Source organism: Thunnus albacares, chromosome 12 (genome assembly GCF_914725855.1).
Source record: "Thunnus albacares chromosome 12, fThuAlb1.1, whole genome shotgun sequence".
Classification (NCBI taxonomy): Eukaryota; Metazoa; Chordata; class Actinopteri; order Scombriformes; family Scombridae; genus Thunnus; species Thunnus albacares.
In genome coordinates, this window is record NC_058117.1 from 8192563 (window position 1) to 8212658 (window position 20096).

The 20096-nt window shown below is 39.6% G+C and overlaps 1 protein-coding gene across 1 annotated transcript in view; it reads left to right on the top strand.

The window, feature by feature from the left end:
• Positions 1-20096, top strand: part of LOC122993361 (probable G-protein coupled receptor 158) — a 52242-nt gene that overhangs the window by 23395 nt on the left and 8751 nt on the right. Inside the window, exons 5-8 of the mRNA XM_044367478.1 lie at positions 3991-4100; positions 5622-5860; positions 13454-13592; positions 19603-19708. Of these exons, the coding sequence (XP_044223413.1) occupies positions 3991-4100; positions 5622-5860; positions 13454-13592; positions 19603-19708 (594 nt within the window). The remainder of the gene's footprint in view (positions 1-3990; positions 4101-5621; positions 5861-13453; positions 13593-19602; positions 19709-20096) is intronic.

Sequence of the window (20096 nt, forward strand, 5' to 3'; positions counted from 1 at the left end):
AGGAGCTTACTCTTCGTATGGCTCTGATTAATGCTAGATCGCTAGCAAACAAGACTTGCTTGCTTAATGACTTCTTCACCTCTCATGAGTTGGATTTTATGTTTCTGATGGAAAACTGGCTTCATGCTGGTGAGTTTACCCCTTTTTCCAAACTTCTTCCTCCTGGATATGCATTTTTCAGCTCCCCTCAGACCACCGGCAAGAGTGGAGGGCCACTGTCTGTATTCAGATCTTTCCACTGTCAGCAGACTTCATTTGGCACCTACTCCAGCTTTGAGCTGCAGCTATTTAAGATGAACTTTCTTTTTCCCGTACTGTGCGTGGTGGTGTATTGTCCACCACAGTTTAATTAGGATTTTATACAGGACTTTGCAGACTCCTTGGCGGGAATTATGATTATGTTAAAATATGATCGTTTTTTAATTGTTGGTGATTTTAATATACATGTTTTCTGTGAAACTAGACCTCTGGTGAAAGACTTTTTGAATCATATTGACTCTCATAATCTCACTCATTCGGTGGCCTGACACATGAAAAGGGACACACACTGGACCTTGTGCTGTCTTATGGTTTATGTGTATGTATCAGTGAAGTTTGTGACACATGTATATTGGATCATCTGCCTGTTTGATTTACTGCTATAATCCCTTGCTCTAGGGTTACAACTTGTGCCCCTGCACAGTGACTGCATGTGATTAACCCTCATCTCAGTTTTCTATTGCTCTTAAAGACTCCATACCCTAGATGGCTGTTGTGATCTTAGTGCTGAGGAGCTTACCTCCTTTTTTGACTCCACTTGCACTGATATCTTGGACTCTGTTGCTCTATTTAGGACTAAATGCACTCAGCCACTTTTAAAGCTGTGGCTGAATGATACTACCCATGCTCTCAGACGTGCATGTAGAAAAGTTGAGAGACAGTGGAAGAAGGATAAGCTGCAAGTCTCCTTAGGAATTTTACGGGACTGCTTATCAAAATACCAGAGAGCCTTTAAATATGCTAAATCAGAGTTTATATCTAACTTTGTCTCCAATAACAGCTATAGGCCTCAGATTCTCTTCAATACTTTCAACTCTCTTATAAATCCTTGTGATACAGCTTGTATTGTGCCAACGCCTACACTCTGTGAAAACATTCTTAAATTCTTATCGACAAAATTTCTGCCGTTAGGTCTTCACCCACTTCCTTTGCCCTAGACCCCTCTCGTCCTCCTCTATGCCAAGCTGTCTTTGATCACTCTGAGCCTGTATCATTTTCCTTATTATCAGAGATAGTTCAGCATCTGCAGCCTATAAATTGCCCCCCACACAGTATTCCCTCTTGTCTACTAAAAGTAGTTTTTAATACTGTTGGGTCAAGTATTCTTGTTCTGATAAGCACCTCTCTTATTTCAGGGTGTGTTCCAGCTGCTTTTAAACATGCTTTAGTGCAGCCTCTTATCAAAAAGAAAAATCTGGACCCTTCTGTTCTGTCTAACTTCAGGCCAATTTCTAAACTACCTTTTCTGTCTAAAGTTTTGGAGAGAGTTGTTTTTATTCAATTGCAAACATTTTTAGATAACCTTGGCATTTATGAAAAGTTTCAGTCTGCTTTTAAACTCTGCTATTCTGGTGCTTTTAGACCTGACTTCTGCCTCTGACACTGTGGATCATAGGATCCTTTTATCACATCTTGAACAGTGCGTAGGCATCAAAGGTACTGCCCTCAAATGGTTTCAGTCATACCTGACAGATAGGAGTTTCTGGGTTCACCTAGGCGGATATTCTATATTCAACTGTGGCTCCACTTAGGCTATTTGTGGGGTCCCTCAAGGCTCCATTTTGGGTCCCATCCTCTTTTCATTGTATATGCTGCCTTTGGGGTCCATCTTTAAGAAACTTAATATTCCTTTTCATTGTTTTGCTGATGATATACAAATCTATCTGCCCATAAAAACAAAAAGTAAATATCAATGCAGCCTTTGCTGAACTACTTAAAAGATATCAAAACTTGGATGTATTTAAACGTTCTCAATCTAAATGAAAATAAGACTGAGATTGTAATGTTTGGATGACCTGACCTATTGGATGACCCTTATGGTACTCTTGGCCCTTTAGCTTCTTACAATTGATCTTTTGTTAAGAATCTTGGTTTTGACAACTCCTTCAAATTTGATAAACATATTAATTCCGTTGTTGTTGAAACTATCTTTTTAGGCAAGGTAAGGCCAATCTTTCTCCCAAAGATTTCTCAAGAGTTATTTATGCTTTTATTACCTCTTTGGTTAGACTAATTCTTTTTATGTGGGTTTAGAACAGTTGTCTCTTTGTTGTCACTCGCCACTCGTCTTCTAACTGGTAAAAGAAAGCATGAGCACATAACACCAGTATTGGCCTCTCTCCACTGGCTTCCTGTTTGTTTCAGGATTGATTTTAAGATTTTATTGTTGGTTTTTAAGGTTTTAAATGGGCTGGCGCCACCTTATCTAGCAGATCTCCTGCATCATCATACTCCAGTTAGAGCACTGAGGTCAACCAACTGGATGCTCTTGGATGTTCCGAAATCCTGGCACAAAAATAGAGGTGACTGAACCTTTGCGGTGGCTGCCCCAAATCTCTGGAACAGCTTACCCATTCATATAAGAATTGCTCAGACCCTAGAAAATTTTTAGTCACTGCTGAAGACCCACCTCTTCTTGTTGGCATTCAATTCGAGTTGAGCTTGAGACCTTGACTTCATCCTCTACTGTGCCGCAATTCTTTTATTATTATTATGTTTATTGTTTTCTTTTGTTCTTATATGTTATCTACTTTTATATTTATTTATTTTGGTATTTTAAGCCTGTTCAGCACTTTGGTCAACTGTGGTTGTTTTAAATGTGCTAAACAAATAAGTTTTGATTTGACTCGACAAATTAAAGTACAATGACATTGTTCACTTTATGGTTTAAAATATTCATTTGAAGCAGTGTCATCAAATTTGCTTGGGAGCAGATGTTCCTCATACAGATTTGTATTATTATAACTATCATGTGACTTACATGTGGAACAATGATGCTTAATTTAGGCTTTCAACACCTTGTAATCATCAATTTAAAACTAGAGTTCCTGTGTATGATTTGTGTAAATTAATGCAGAGCACATTTACATTGTAAGACGTGGCTGATGCAGGAAGGAGTCATGACTAAATAGTATGGAGGATGTATTTTCACAGTGTGAGTGAAGCAGGTTTTCTTTGCTTCAGTGGAAATAAGCACAAAATCATTGCACTGGATCTTCAGAGCAGAATGTGGAGCTCGGCTTCAGTCAGGTTGCTAGAGATTTGACATGTGGAGTCCTGCTGAGATCCACACTAATGAAATGAAATGTGTTGTAATACAAGTGCAAAAGGAAGCTCTCATCTTTACTGCTTGGCATGTGAGACTTGTCTCTTCAGCCTCTGTCGCAGGCTTGTCTTCAACAGTAATAGGTGTAAATACACCTTACACCAAGCAGAAAATGATCTGAGCCACTTGGAAATACTCTGCTTTATTGCAAATCAAACATAGAGAGACAAAAAATGACAACCTGGACTTTACATATACACTCACAGAAACACTCACAAATGTGAATACATATCATCAGCATGCTAATAAACATACTCAGATGCAGTCGCACACACACTCACACATGGAAAATGAGATTGTTAAATATCACTACTGAGATGAGCAGCAACCCTTCAAATTCTCATATCTAATGTGTTCTGGCAGCTGACATATGAACAACATACAGCTAAGGGATGTCAGCGGGAGCTGTGGAGGCGTGAGATATCTGCAAGGCCAAATCTGCCTCCAGCTCTGACTCTTGCATGCTGGAGACTCACCTCATTTTTATTTCGGATTCCTTCTGTGTGAATATGAGGGGAATATGACAGGAGTGGCACTTGCAAGGGAATAAAGATCAATGTGTGTGTGTGTGTGTGTGTGTGTATGCGTGTCAGTGTGAACACTAACACTGTTGTATCACTCTGCAGGTGATGATCCTGTACTTCAATCCCAGTGTCTTTCGCTGTATCCTTCTGAGGTGGGTTCGTCTCCTGGGATTTGCCGTCATGTACGGCACCGTCATCCTGAAGCTGTACAGGTATAGTAAACTGAGAGTATAACAAAAGTGTGGTGATAATCATATGAGTTCTAGAAGTGACATAAGCAGTATTTTAACCTGGTTGCTTTCTATGCTTTAACAATCCCCCTTTAGTTATGTCTGTATTTTCTGATATAGAATAAAGAAAATGCAAAAAAACATAAAGATAGGCTCCTCTCCACTCCTTTCCTCTCCTCTCCTGTCCTCTCCTCTCCTCTCCTCTCCTCTCCTCTCCTCTCCACTCCTCTCCTCTCCTCTCCTCTCCTCTCCTCTCCACTCCTCTCCTCTCCTCTCCTCTCCTCTCCTCTCCTCTCCTCTCCTCTCCTCTCCTCTCCTCTCCACTCCTCTCCTCTCCTCTCCTCTCCTCTCCTCTCCTCTCCTCTCCTCTCCTCTCCTCTCCTATGCTATCCTCTCCTATCCTCTCTTATCCTCTCCTCTGCCAGTATTAACTTGCCGTATGAGTTAGCCTTCCTCAGTTTCAATAATTCAGCTCCATCTCAGTCTGCACACATATGCGTGCAGTCTTGCCAATAACCACATTTGAATTTCACATCAGGTCCGGTCTATCTGCATCTGCTGGCTGAAGTCTCTATTCAGGCAAACACACACACACACACACACACACACACACACACACACACACACTTCCTGCTCTTCAGCTCTGAGCAAGTGTTTCCGAGAAGGGAGAAGGGGGTCAAAGGCTGGCCAGAGTGTTCCCTTGGCAAAATTACCAATTTGATTTTTTCCTAGCTTGCTCGGGTGTGAAGTGTGCCCCGGGGGGCAAGCTCTTATAGCCTGGTCCCACTGAATATACCAGAGATGAGAGAGATTTGTCACAGTCTGGTCGGGAGAGAGCCGATGAGCACAGTGCAGAGAAGATAGTAAACAGAGAAGTGACTGTCTGTATGTCTACTGTAGGTGTTGAATTTTATATAATAATATGTTATCTTTGTCCCCATATAGCTTTTCTTCCCAAGCATCAGATCACTTTAAAACTATTCTGGCTGATGTGTTGCATTATTTATTCCCTTTACAGAGGCGGTGTTGAGTTGTGCACGCAGCAAAGAGAGCAAATACTGTGCGACTTATAAATAAACTGCCTCTGCGTGCATTCTGTCTAATATGTTACTTAACAATTACCTTTCTTCAACCACCTCTAGCTGAAAAATGAAAAGCTGATACCCATAAGAAATCCCAAGTCATTAAATTCTTCTGTTTATTAAAAACAAAAAAATCTGTACCCTTGTTCTTGTATTTCTTTCCTCACTTTCTCTGCTGTCCCTTTATTTCTCCCTGCAGCACAAGCGATATTACACCATGAATTAAACCGAACATCCTTAAAGAACATGAATGAACTGACATAGCAGTGTCTTCTCTCCTTGTTCCTTTTAATTCAAGTGGGCATGTTAATAAGAGCAACAGCCGGGGGCGTGAGATGTGCTTATTCAGCTATGCTGCTCATCAGTGATTGCAGTCTCTAATATTCTGGCCACTGATGTCCTCTGTTCTCTCTCCCTCCAGGGTGTTAAAGGTGTTCCTGTCCCGCACGGCCCAAAGGACGCCTTACATGACCAGCTGGAGGGTCCTGCGGCTGCTAGTGGTGATTCTGCTGGTGGTGCTGTGGTTCCTGGTGGCCTGGACCTCTGCTGTATGCCAGAACCCTGAGCTGAGTCAGGCCCTAATATCAGTAGGCCTCACGCCAGAGGGGCTGCAGTTCAGCATGTGTCTGCTGGACCGATGGGACTATATGATGGCTGTTGGTGAGTATGTGTATTTACATGTAGCCAATGTGTTGTCATGTTGTGACAGCAAAATTAGTCATCCAGAGTGAGGACTTTTTGATGCTACTTGCCAGTTTATTGTAAGGAGCTTTGAGGCTTATGTCTTGGGTCTAGGCTGCTTAAAGGGCCACTCCACAATTTTACACATCAAGATCAGTTAACCTGTCATAAGAAGCACTACTCAGCTTGTGAAAACAGTTGTATAATGTCTCTGGAGGGAGCTTTCCACTGTCTGAAAAAATAATCTGATGATGTCATCTCTGCTTGTGCTCAGAGACTTCAAATTCCCAACAGACAGCCTGTGTTACAAACAGGGCAGGAGTATGGCAGGAGTATGAAAGGCGTAGGCATTTCCAAAGCAGGGAGGATCACACAAATGACACTATCAAGTTGTATTGTAAAAGTCATTATATCTCAGCCTCAGCTACATCTCTTTTGAGTCATCCAACTATATAGAAGTGAGAAAAAAGAGTAATTGCATCTTTAACATTAAAGGATAGGTTCACAATTTTTCAACTCAGTTTTAAAACAACAGTTAGGTGTCCATATGAACAGTGAAAGAGGTTTTCCTCGCTGTAATCATTCCTCCTGTTCATACTGGCTGTTAAAAGATCCCCTTCAAATGTGCTTTCAATGTAAGTGATGGAGGCCAAAATCCACAGTGTATCCACATGGTCATTTTGTGGAAAAATGCATTTAAAAGTTGATCTGAAGCTTATATGAGGCTTCGGCAGTCTGAGTTAATCATATCGAGTGGATATCTGCCACATTTACAGTCTTTTTAGCATCAAATTCCCTCTTTGTGTTTCCTCGAACAGTGTGTCCCTGTTGAGCTGTGGTGGAAATATAGTAACAAAAAGAGGGACTAAACTAAAAAGACTGTAACGTTGAAAGATATCTACTTGATTTGACTAATTTGGATGGCCGAAGCTTCATAATAGCTTCAGATAAACTTTTCAATACATTTTTGCACAGAAGGAGGACTGTGGATTTTGGTCTACATCACTTACATTATAAATGCATTATGAAGGGATCTTCTAAGCCAGTATGAACAGGACGAATGATTATGGCAAGAAAAACCTCTTTCAGTGTTTATTTGGCCACCTGGCTGTTGTTTTAAGACAGACAGACAGATAAATTCCGAACCCATCCTTTAAGGTAAGTTGCCAGGGCCTACTGCAAAAATTACATTGAATAGTGACTTTATTTTGGTTGTAAATGCTAAAAATGTTTTTAGTTTTCCAGTCTGTTCTCTCCATAATAATATTCTCTGCATTCCTCAAAACTGCTTCAAATGCTTCTATCTTGTCCTGCACATTTGTTTATTGATTTATTTACTTATTATTTTTTCTTTATAGTATTGTGTTTTCCCATTACTGGGCAATAAGTGTTCTTGTCCACTTACTTTATTTGTGTTTCTTCAGTTTTCTTTTTATGTGTAATCATGTGGAATAAAGAAAAGTCTAAGTATCCTGTGCATGAGTTTACTCAGCTCATTAAACACGTGAAGCTCTTTCATTAACTTTCCTTTCAGAGCATGCATAATCACTCACTGTATTAACATTTCTTTTAATGTGCTACATATCCAGTGCTCTTTTCCCCTAAAGTAAATTACACAAAATTACATAGATATGTAGAAAGCATTGTACTGGTACTATCTCTGGTCCATAGCAAGCTTATTGAACACAAGTTTGGGCCAGTAAGCTGGCCCAAGTGTGAGTGGTTTAAAGTCTTGAGGCTACAATGCCAGTGTGGTCAAACGGTAAACCCCCATGCTGTCTCTCAGAAACTGATGGACAGAGTAATGCAGTAACACACTCCCCAACCTCCCAAAATTTACTGAATATTAGTTTTCAGTAGTGCAGCTTTGCCATTTCCAACATATTGTAGTCTTGCAGCACATTCCTCTCCTTTGCTTTATAGGAGCTAATACTACAGACAGCAAAAGGATTGCACATTAGACAGAGGTCTGTTTGAAGTCATTAAACTGCATTTTCAAATGTCCAGCTGGTCTAAAGCACAATGCATCCATTGTTGCTCAAGTGATAAATTATGTCAGACAAGAAATATACAGATACAGGCCAGGGAATGTTGGTCTTGTATAAATGTGATAAACTCCTCTGCTTTGACAGGTTTCTTGTTGGAGATAAATAGAGCTGTCTCTTTAAGCAAGGCATAAAATGCTCCAATACACGCCGCCTGCTTGCCAAAAGACATTACTGTGCCATAATGGGTAATGTTTATTGGCGCCCTGCCCTCGATGCAGAATTTTTGAAAACCTCAGCTGTGAACCTGAGATTAAATGGATGTAGTTGAGAATTTTGATGATAGTGTCCATTGTTTTATTCACCTTCCCCTGACAGGTTTGCTCACTGTTAGTTTAATGAATGATGCTGCGTATTAAGCTAACAATGGCATGCTCTAATAAACAAGATAGAGCACCCCTCTCTTACAGTGACTAGGGCTGCCACTAGCATGAAAGCAGAAGAGGTATCACCAAGCCCCTCATTTATTTATGCAGCCCTTTACCACAAGCATATCTCCAAGGACTTTCCAAAAGATGAGCCTGTCTAGTTTCAACTATTCAATAATCTATCACAGGACTGCATGGTGTAATGTTATATAGAACGGCATAAAACATTGGGAAGCAAAGCTAAGTTCAACAGCAGGTTATTTATCACAGGCGGTAGGGTTTACCATATAAACTCACATGAAATGAACTGCTTTATTAAATTATTGTTAAATATGTATGTGTTATATTGGTGCTGCTGCAGCTTCACCTTGACAGTCTTACTCTGTTCTGTTCTTTTGTATTTCATCCCAATCTTTTATATTTTATTCACACTGCTTTGAGTTTTCTTTTGATTCACATTCATATAATAAATTATATACCTAACCAAGTTACATATAAAATGTCAGTGAACCAGAAACCAGTAGTGAGTCCACCATCAAGTTACCAGTTTTGACCTTTTGTAGCGCCCATTAGGGACCGTATGAAAATTATTGATGAACCCAATTTTTTTGCCTTCTCCAGAGTTGTTAATATTTGCTGTTTAGTTTCTGATTGAAGAAACTGCATCCTCTTTCGTAATATCTCAACTCAACCCTGATTTCAAACTTAATTTGTTAATGGAACAATAATTTTCACATATCCTAGATCACACCTCTTGAGTTGAACCAGCAATAGCCAAACATGTGATAAACAACAAATGGTGTACCTTGTTTACAGAGTATTCCAGTTGCTCTCTAGTTTTGAACCAAGAGCTACTAAATGTTATCACCATATCATCAGTTATCATACAGAATAAGGTGAAGGCATCTATTGGCTGGTGACAAAATAGCACGCTATGATGTTCAGTCCCTACTAACTATAAAGATCCACGTGACTAACATCATGGTTTACTTAATCTAACCAGTTAATTGTGAAGTGAAAAATAAAGCCTTGATACAAACATATGGTTGTTCTCCTCTGCATATGGTAAAACACATCTGTATTGTCCATGGCGTACACAAAAGGCATTTTTGGGCATCACTATTGTAATGTATACATTTTTTTCAAACAGTAAATCTTACAAGTAAAAGATGAAATAAAATATAATTCCAAAGCAAGAAAAAATTAAAGACCCTTCTCAGCTCTCCCAAAACATTCTGCTTGCAATCCTCCTTTTCTGACCCCATCTTCTCGCTCGAATAATTTTCATACTGTCCCTTAAATGACCAGAATTTATAACATTGTCATGTTAACAAGTATGAGGAGTGACTGGACTGCCGAGAAGTTGCAGGCACTATCCCTCAAGGTCCAGATGGCCTTGTGTGTGCGTAACAGTAGCTTCCTAATGACAGATTATTGAAGCAGGAGGCAGTGATGGGCACCTCACTGAAGCCAGTCTGACAGCAGGGGAGACTAATCCTGTTTGGAAAGAGGGAAAGGATGGATCCTTGAGAGATGCTTGGTCTGCCTCTGAAAACTGATAGACAGGCTGACCGAGAGAGATGTGGAATAGGCAGGGAAAAAAGAAGAGTGGAGCCTGTGAAGCTTGTAGGGATGTGGGCAATGATGCAGAGAGAGTTTCCCACCACCGGCTGAGGAGGGGAGAATTTTACAGGAGGATAAAAAGGGAGAGCTGGTGAAAGCAGGACAGTTAAGGACACTCTAGAGAAAGGACAGAGGAAGGCAACATCTTCAGAGGGAGTGTTTGTGTGTGTGTGTGCGTGTGACTGCTTCCCACAAACACAGCTCTTTAAATGGAATGAAACAGCACAGCAATCTCTCTGTTTTGTCCCTCACATTTGTGTGTTTGTTGCGTGAGTTAGTGTGTACGTTTTGGACAAGATAGGAAATGAGAGAGCCCACTGTTTACTCTGACAGCCAGTGAGAACACACCAGTGTGCTGAAGGACAGAAAGCACCCTGCGAAGCTGCTTTGGAGGATTCTAACAATGCTTGAGCCATGGTGCATGTCATGCTCGTGAAGATTAATTTTTCTTTTCCGTGTTTCTGCCTGTTTTGTCATAATGCTGACAGGGGAACACATGTCTCTCTAAAAATGAATAAATCATCCTATTTTGTACTGAAATGCAGAGCAAAACCGAGCTGATGCAAAACAGTATTGATAGTGTCAACAATAAGCAATTAATTTGAATCCGCAATTAATCTGCATTAGCTAGAATTGTTATCCTTTTCCTTTTGCAAGCAGCTCTCCATGCATCCTGATTCAGAGGCTAAGTACCATATAATTAGTGATGATTTATAGACTAGGCCTGTTCATGAATATTAATGGTCTGTAATCACTGTAAAGTCTTTATGGACTCATATGCCAACATAGTCTTCGGCACAGTGTTGGTGCTATTTACTGTCTGCAAACAAAATAACAAACTCTTATAAACTTGTATCAGGTTTTAAAAAATATATAATTATTTTCATTTACTTAGTTTTGAGCGTATTTCAAGAACAATTGAAAATATAATTTTTATTTGAAAACATTTTTTTTCACTTGCAGTAAAAGAAGCATCTTTTTTTCCTACACCAGAAAGCAGCAATACATGATGTATTAAAATGCTTCAAGACATAATTTCATACCTCCAAAATGCAGCAACCTCAAGCAAATCCTCTTCATCACATTCCAAAATAATTGCTATTGACTTTTGCAGCTGATGTACTTTAAAATTTTATTACAGTGACAATTTAGATGGTAATGTAGATGATATATATGTCTGTGCACATATACTGTATATTTTGAAATATATTGATAACTGTGAAGGCAGCCAACTCTTAAAATATGTCTTCTTGCTGTAAATCGCTACAGTATGTGATCTTGGTGAGATGAGACAATAGCAGGGGTGTGTCAACACTCTGTCAAGGAGGCAGCTACTTCACTGGGGGGAAACATTGCGAACATATAAATCATGCTAAATGAGGAACTTCTAAATTTGAAACTACATTATTCTGCATGAAGTGTCAGAGCAGGGCTGAGGATCAACTTCTTAGGCTTTGTTCAGACTGCAGGCAAATCAGATTTGTGTCTCAAATCAGGTCTTTAAAGGGGACCTATTACACTTTTCCTTATTTTCTGTCATATATATATAATGTTACAATATTGGATGTTCATATTAAACGTGGCCAAAGTGTCAAATTATGAGGTAAATGTATGTAGAAGTATGTGAGCAAAAAGCACCAGCCTCAGACTGCTCTGAACACTTGGTCTCCAACATTTTTTCTACTTTCAGCCCGAGCCGATGTCAGCACATCTCATCTGCTCCATGCAAAGCGTGCAAGTTCACTGCTCCGCTCTGCTAACATTATGGCATTTTTCAATTATTTTGGGGGTAGTCACACTGAGTCATGACTTGTACTTGTACTATCCTTATCTGCATTTTTTCTAACTGATCCGCTGAACAAAGAGCTCCAAATATATCCATATCTTGTTGTGCCCACCAGTTTTTAGCACTGCTAACGGAACTCTGCTAATTCAGTGAAGAACACGTTTAATTTCCTGTAAATTCTTCACAATAAAAGTCTCCTGTTATTTAGTCATTTAAAAGCTTTTAATCTGAGGCAGTAAAGCAGAAAATGTTGGGTTTTCAGCAGTAACTTAACATGACTCTGATATGGCTGCCCCTCATCAAGCTTCCAGAAAGCTGGCCAATCAGAACAGAGTCGGCTCATTGGAAGGGGGGCCTTAAAAAGACAGAAGCTAAGACTTCCTGTCAGAGACAGAGGCTGAACTGAGAGGCTGCATAAAGTGCCAGTAAAAGATAAATAAGGAAATGAGAATAATAGGTCTGCTTTAAGACATGCTGTGCATGCTCTTATTTGTAAGTGATCAGATCAGATTTGTGTGTCCAGATATCACCAACCTATCTGCATGGGTTGCTGTGGTAATGATGCAGGCATCTGTGAGTATGTACGCTGGAGACACAGCTTTCCAATGCGGAAGCATGAGAAAAGGAGATCCATTATCCCCCCAAAGTGCCAGCAGACAATTTATTTCAGTGTCTGCCCACAGACTGTTGCTCTCTGTGTTGTCCTCCGTACTGCCCTGGTAGTAGCAGCATGGATTCTGCTCAGCTGCTCTGATGCCCTTCCGTCAGTCTGGATTTGATGTTGTCATTGTGTTTCACATTGTGAGTGATGCAAAAGACACTTTGAAATCTGATTTGAGCGTCCAGAGTGTCTGGACTGAGACGCATCTGTAGAAATCCAATTGGAACTGCATTTCAAACCACCTCCAATTGTGGCTTGGATCTGATTTTGCTGTCCAGACTTTCAAAAATCAATCTGGATATAATCTGGATATGCCAAAACAACAGATTTGGACTGGCAGTCTGAACAAGGTTTTAGTGCCTGATATTTGTTTAATATGTGGTGAATAACACTATTGCTTTATAATTAGCACAATGACCACAATTTGCAGGATTTTCCAAACAATCCTTCAATGATATAATATTTTGTGAAATACGCTGATTTGCATTCTTTCTGAGAGACAGATGAAAAGATTAATACCACACTCATGTCTGAGACTGGAAGCATGGAGAAACAGCTAGCCTGGCTCTGTCCATACTTCAGAAATACACCTACCAACCTCTAAAGCCGAAAAGCTGAACACGTTGTATCTCATTTGTTTAATTCATACACAAACAGAGATGTGAAAGCAACAAATTTTGTTCACCAAGACAGCTACAGCACGTAACTTTGAAACTAACTTTCCAAACTTTAGGCATATTTTTTTATTTTGGAGAGAGCCAGGCAAGCTGTGTTTCTCTGCTTCCAATCCCTATGCTAAGCTAATCACCTCCCAGGCCCAGCTCCAGCTTCAGACCAGAGACATAAGAGTGGTATCAATTTTTAAAAAGTGAATGAGGGTATTTCCCAAAACTTATATTTTTAAGCTTTACAGTGACTTTCCAGTCACACATGAGGCATTTTATACTAAAAGACGCATACTTTCTGGATGGTGTGGCCCTGATAAGATAATTAGAACAATAAAGTAATTAGACAATGAAGACTTTATACTGTATAAGGTGGAGTCTTATAACCCTCTTTGCAACCTTGTTTGTTTCTTTTGATGCCCAGCGGAGTTCCTGTTCCTGCTGTGGGGCGTGTATCTGTGCTATGCCATCCGTACTGTACCCTCAGCTTTCCACGAGCCGCGCTACATGGCCGTGGCCATCTACAATGAGCTCCTCATATCAGCCATCTTCCACATCATCAGGTAGGTGGAGAAAACAGGGTGGAACAGGCATGAATGGGCATGAACAGGAAGTCAGAAAGAGATATTGTGGTCAGAAGTGGATAGATAAATGATGTCCTCTTGTACGCTGGCCAAGAGAGAAAAAGAAAAAGGGAAGATGTGGAGAAAGGAACATAAAAGAGACATAAGACAGAGCTGAGACTGTGGAATAATTAAGTATGTCACTTTAACCTATTGAACATCTCTGTGAGAGTAATGAGGAAATAGTGCGAACAATGGCGAAGAAAAGGTTTAGACGACTTTACCCCTTTTGCAGCAGAAGCTGTTGTTTAATCATAATCATGGAGAAATGTGCCTGTTAGCGCGGGCATTACAAGTACTGATCATGTCAGATGAAAGGCAGAGAGTTCACCCGCCCCCTTCATCAGGGAAATGAACAGTGTCAGCAGAGCGGGTAAGCCAGTTGAAAGGAGGTGAATAAAAAATGTCTTCCTCAAGCAGAGACACACCAGAGATCTACTGTGCCAGAGCCCAAAATAAACTGTCTGCCCTGTATCTGACTGTCTGTCTCTTTGTGTATCTGTCTGTCTTTCTGTCAGTCTCTCACAGAGTTGGAAAGTAACTGTTCACTTAAAGTAATGTACACATTAGTTAACTTTGAGTGTTTTAAATGTATTTTTAAATTAAGTAATTGTCCTTTATTTTCTTTATAACACCTTCAAGTATAAGCTAAATGTTACCCAAATATTGGGCTGAGAATGTCTTCTTAAGGGAAACACTCAAGTTAAATGCTAATGTTCAGTGTTTGCTAAATGGGTAAATAGGCAATTTGCCAACATGTTCGCCACAACAACTTCATGAGGTCACATATCGTTATTTGTTCCACCGCCCTGAAATGGCCAGAAAATCAATAATGCAACTTTAATTATGATGATTTGAATCATTTGTCACATAGTCAAACTTTGTCTTTTTTGAAAGAAATAACTCTGGATAAAAGTTTTCACAAGCCCGGTTTGTTTCAACAATGGGCTAAAAGTCTTAAAAATGTCTGGTTTGAATGCACACCACATCTCGAATATTATGCAAAGCAGACCAGAAGCTGAGTTGATGAATATGTTATTTCTACTCTCAGTTTCCATTCAAGTTTGTGCAGCATGAACCTCAGCTTGCAGGCACTTGAAACTTGATTTAAATGACTGTAAGTGATTGAATCATTGTTTTTAACTGCCAATTTGCCTAATTCTGAGTCACGTACAACTATGCATTTTTGCTCTTGCTTTATCATGCTTTACTGGATGTGCTTATATTTGGACACAGGAGGACAATTTGATTTGCTTTTTTTAATGGCAGTATTTAAATAATGGTGAAAGTACTAATACCCAAACTTTTACAAAACTCCTAAATCAAAGAATACTTTGTCATTCCTTTTTCAGAGTGAATAAAACAGGAAAGGTGATTTTTATAGAGCGTCTGCAAGAGCCTTCGGGGGGGGGGGGGGGGGATTCCATTTGTCACACTTTCTCTGATAAAACTGTTCGTAATTGAATATTCTTTCATTTAGGCAGCGGTCTATTGTGCTCGGTGGGACCAAAAGGAAAAGATCACATCCTTTTAATCTGTTGAGAAACTGAAAAGTCCAGTGGGTACACCTTCATCAGTGGTGTGAAACTGTTATAAATCAAGCTTTTCCTGCTTGCTGGGGAATAAAACATTAGAGGTTTTTTTTCCAGGTGAGCTGACAGAGTCAGACTGCTGCTGCAGTCCGGAGATAAGGCTGGACTTATTCAGGATGTGGAGTGTGTGTGGTGGGGTAGGGTGGATACACACATACTATGCTTTTTGATGTCTAATATGAATTATGAATGTGAATGTGTATATTACTGAGAGAGATGACAAAGGGCCAACAACCTCTGAGCCACCTTGGTGGAAGAAACATCACACACACACACACACAGTCCTCTCCGTCTCACACACACACCTGAAGCATTCGATGTTCCACAGCCCAGAGGAATCTTTTCACAAAATACACAATACTCAGCTTGATACTACCTAAATAATTGCATCGATTGATCATGGTGTTATGGTGTCTGGCTTTGATTACATCATGTAACAAATTTTTAATTGTTTTTTGTTCTGGGGGAGTAAGCGTCATTTCGTAATTGCTTATGCCTAAAAAGTATAGAAAATGGCTATTATTCCCTTGAAACTTTGCTTTTCTGACCAATATAGTGATATTTCAAAATTTTGTTATTTCCAATGGGCAAACAGGCCAATTTGCACATTTTCATTCACACAAAGTCAGAAAAAAAAACATATGAGTCGTCAGATACGATGATGGCAGACTATAATTGAGGACTGATTCATTAAGGTAATTTATAATCATAAATCTCAAAAAACTACTCACTTCTAAATCTTTTGTGGTCATTTTATAACTATTATAAATACATGTTCATGTTTTTTCTGACTTTATGTAAGTGAAAATGTGCAAATTTACCCATTTTCCCATTGGATTTCAAAATATCATTGTCAAAGTTTGAAGGGAATAATAGCCATTTTCTTTACTTTTTTTTTTAGGCATAAGCAATTAGGAAATAACACTTACTACCCAGGAACAAAAACTGTGTTACATAGTGTTAGCTGTGAAAAATTGGTGCCAAAATGCAGCAACTTATTAGAGCCAATTTAGGCTTTTGTGTACTTTTCACATTATCCAGAAAAAAATCGGAGCAATTACCTGTACCTTGTGAATACAATACCAGCTGTGATTTAAAGACAGCTACAATAAGAGGAACGATGACATCAAGTGTTTCAAAGAAGCCTCTAGCTACCAAAATTGCTGCTGTGTGCTTTGACAGATTCTGCACGTCTGGATTGAGACAGTGGTGACAGAAATGGGACACAATCTGTCTGTGCAAAATTACTTGATTTGGTGTTTTGCTGATGGCTGCAGAAAACATTGTCCCCATTTAGCTCTGTAAACTTTTTTTTATATGTAGCACATTTTAAAGCAATGTGACAACTTGCTATACCGTATAATAAAAGATAACAGCAAGAGACGGTGTAAAGAATCACAAGAATTTTGGATTTAAAAGATTAAAATAGTGAAACCACAAAATTACAATGACATATTTGGAGAATGCCACAAGATAAAAATGTGTTTTACATTGAAAGACGTTGAAAGAGGACACTTCGCATATCTAGGATTCTCAAAAGGACTATGCCAGAGGCAAGGGTGTAGGTTTGGTTATAACTTTGGTAGGGACATTTTTTGTCAGACACCCAAAATAAACTGTTGTGCATGTGCACTTGCTCTCTCTCTTTTCTTTTTCATATGCACACACACACACACATAAAGAGCTTGACTCTGCAAAAAGTTCACTCTGTTGACTATGTATTTGCCTAAAACAGGGCTTATCACAATTTTAAACAGATATTTACATTAAATTTTGTCATTAAAAAAAATTGACTTAAATTAATATTAAAATGACAATAGATTTTCACAATAAATATTACAAGAATTGATTGCATCATTACTTGTTTGACAGTTTTTCAAATATTTTCATTGTTATAGCAAATACATGGTTGCACAAATGAACAAACATTATTCAATCACTCTTTTAACAAACCTGATTAAAATAAAAAGATAATTTCCTGATTTGTTGCATTATTATTATTCTGTGACTCTGACTACATGTGCTGAAGAGATTGAGAAATAATATTTCATAAAAGCCTTTGATATTGTCAAAGGAGTAAGTTAACACCTGTGACAAAAAGACGGTACATGCAGTCTTTAAATAAATGCACAAAAAAGATAAAAAGTCATTAAGCTGTCATTTGTGCATTCATAAAGTCAATGAGTTATGTAATATTGTGGTATAAGTTTAAATGTTAGAAAAAGAAATACATTTTAAGACATCTTGACATTCCAAAAGTGGACATTTCTGTAGAATGACCTGAATGTATAATAACCTGCAACTATCTGATGTAAGACACGTTCAAACCTCACCTGAGATTCTGTATCTCTGTTTCCTGCCACTAACAAAACTACCGACACTTAGGTACTTCTTTAAAAAAGGATTTGATGTCTTAATTCCACTTTTTGGAGGCATGTTCGCCAGTAATAAAGTTATTGAGTAAAAGGACATCATGTCTGCCTGAAATTTAAATATAATAACAACTGACCGATGTTAATTGTGTCCACTGAAGAGCTTTCAATTACATGATGTTTGAAACATTTAAACTACAAATAACCACTTCAGATTCACAACCGTTTATCATCGACTCTACTACTGCCATGCTGATAACTGACACACTGCATGTACAGCTGAAAATTGAGGATTGCCAGATTATTGAGTCTGGTATCCCCCATATACTGTACCTACGCCCATGGCTGTCAGGAAGTAGCAGGAGATGGACCCAAATGCAGGACACAGGAGCAGCAGGAACTGAAGAGTAATTCTTTATTCAGGATAAGCACGCAAGGCAAAACTGAACCAAACAGAACAAGACAGAGCAGTACAGAACAAAACAACAAAGGATCCAACAAGACTTAACTGAAACACAGGACTGAAATACTAACTGAACTAATGAGGAGATGAGGCGCAGGTGGGGAGATCAGTGGAAAATTCAAGTGAGGGGAATCAGGAGTTGAAAAGGAGAAAGGGAAAGAAGCTGATTGGCTGGGGAAAACACAGGGAGCAGGGCAGAGCTGATGAGGCCGAATGCAGGGCAGGTGTGGAAAGAAAAGTGGGCCAACCTAGGAAAAGAAAAAAATAGAAACATAAATTGCTGTTGACATAAACATGAATAAATCTGTCATGCAGAGTGCCCTGCATAGTAAGGCTGCATGTAACATAAATTGGACTGAAAGACAACAGTTGCTCTGAGTTTCATTCTGGAGGTCGGTGACGAAGCAGGAGGCCTGGAAGGGCAGCCGGCACCATTAGATTCAGCTACAGGTTGAGGCAGGGTGCAGGACAGGCAGACGGCTGGAGTGCAGAGCAAGAAGTGGGCAGCTGGAGATCTGGCTGGGCACCGGCAAAGAAGGCTGAGTGACAATCTGAGAGATCTGGCTGAGAGTTGGTGTAGATGGCTGACTGATAGTCTAAAAGCTCTGGCTGTGGGTCGGTGTAGACTGCCGACTGGAGGTCTGGTAGGATGTCGGCAGAGGTGGCTGCCTGCTGAAGGTCTGAGAGGATGTCAGTGGGTGTGGCTATGGCTGGGAGTCCAGCAGATGAGCCAGAGGAGCGAGGTAAACAGGATTCTGCTGAAGCACAGCCACAGGAGACTGCTGCAACTCGGGAATAGGAGGTTGTTGCAGCTCAGGAACAAGGGGACTGTAGCAACTCAGAAACAGGGGATTGCTGTGGTCCAGCAGGGACATGAGATTATTGCAATTTAGCAGGGACAGGCTGGACCTCAGTAATTGCGCTGAGCAGCAAAGACTCTGTGGTTCTAGGCACCACATGGTGATAAATCAGACAAAATCTATGTACAGAAACTATCATAAGCACAGTCAACTAGAAAAATCTAAATTTATCAAAGAGAAATGAGGGACAATCACAGAGAAACACACACGAAAATGGTTGGAATGAGAAAAGTCTGTTTTGCTTCCTGTCAATATTTCCTTTATTCTGGCAGCTACCCGCAACTGTATCTAACATTCAAACACTGTATTGCCTCAACACAAAATAAAAGTGCTACGCTCAAAGCCAAGTTGAACAAATCTCTACTCCTCAAAAGGAGGCAAATGGCTGCAATAAACTGCTACCTTTATAATTCTCACACAGTTTTGCTTTTATGCCTTTATGTTTACAGTTTTTAGACGCTGAGATTGCCTCAGGGTTGTGGTACATTTCATTCAGCTCTTTTCGTCCAGAGAACCACTAAAGGCTGCTTTTAATGTCTGTGTTTGTAGGTGTGTCTGAACATATTTCACAGACACGAGAAGCACTGCAGTTCTGCTGACTTTTAAATATAAACTTTGATAAATTGACTGAACAGAATCTCTGCCGTTGATGTTTTCCTGCAGGTTCTCTCTGGTGCCTGGGCTGCACCCTGACTGGATGCTCATGTTGTTCTTCGCTCACACTCATCTGACTGTGACTGTGACTCTGGGCCTGCTGCTCGCTCCAAAGGTAACGCTCCATACCTGAAGATTAGCAGTCTGTTAGTCAACAGTTACAGTCTATGAGCTACCTTTATAGAGGCAAATATTACGGTTCTTCCACCAATTTTTTTGTTGAAAAGTTCACATTTATTAATAACCTCAAGTTCCTGACTTGACCTTATTCATAAGAGAAGCAGCTCCCCCTAGAAAGAGTTGCATGAATGAGATCAGTACAGAGGTCATATTTTTCTTTCCCTGCAAGAGCATTTTTGGAAATTCCTGTAATTGCAACGAAGGTTATATTCAGTCAAGAGAGATTTTCATAATGGCTACTGCTGTACTACAGCTTGTATATGCAACTGTTCATTAATAATCTTTAGGTCATTTGATATTAGCGATGTGGAACACACACACTC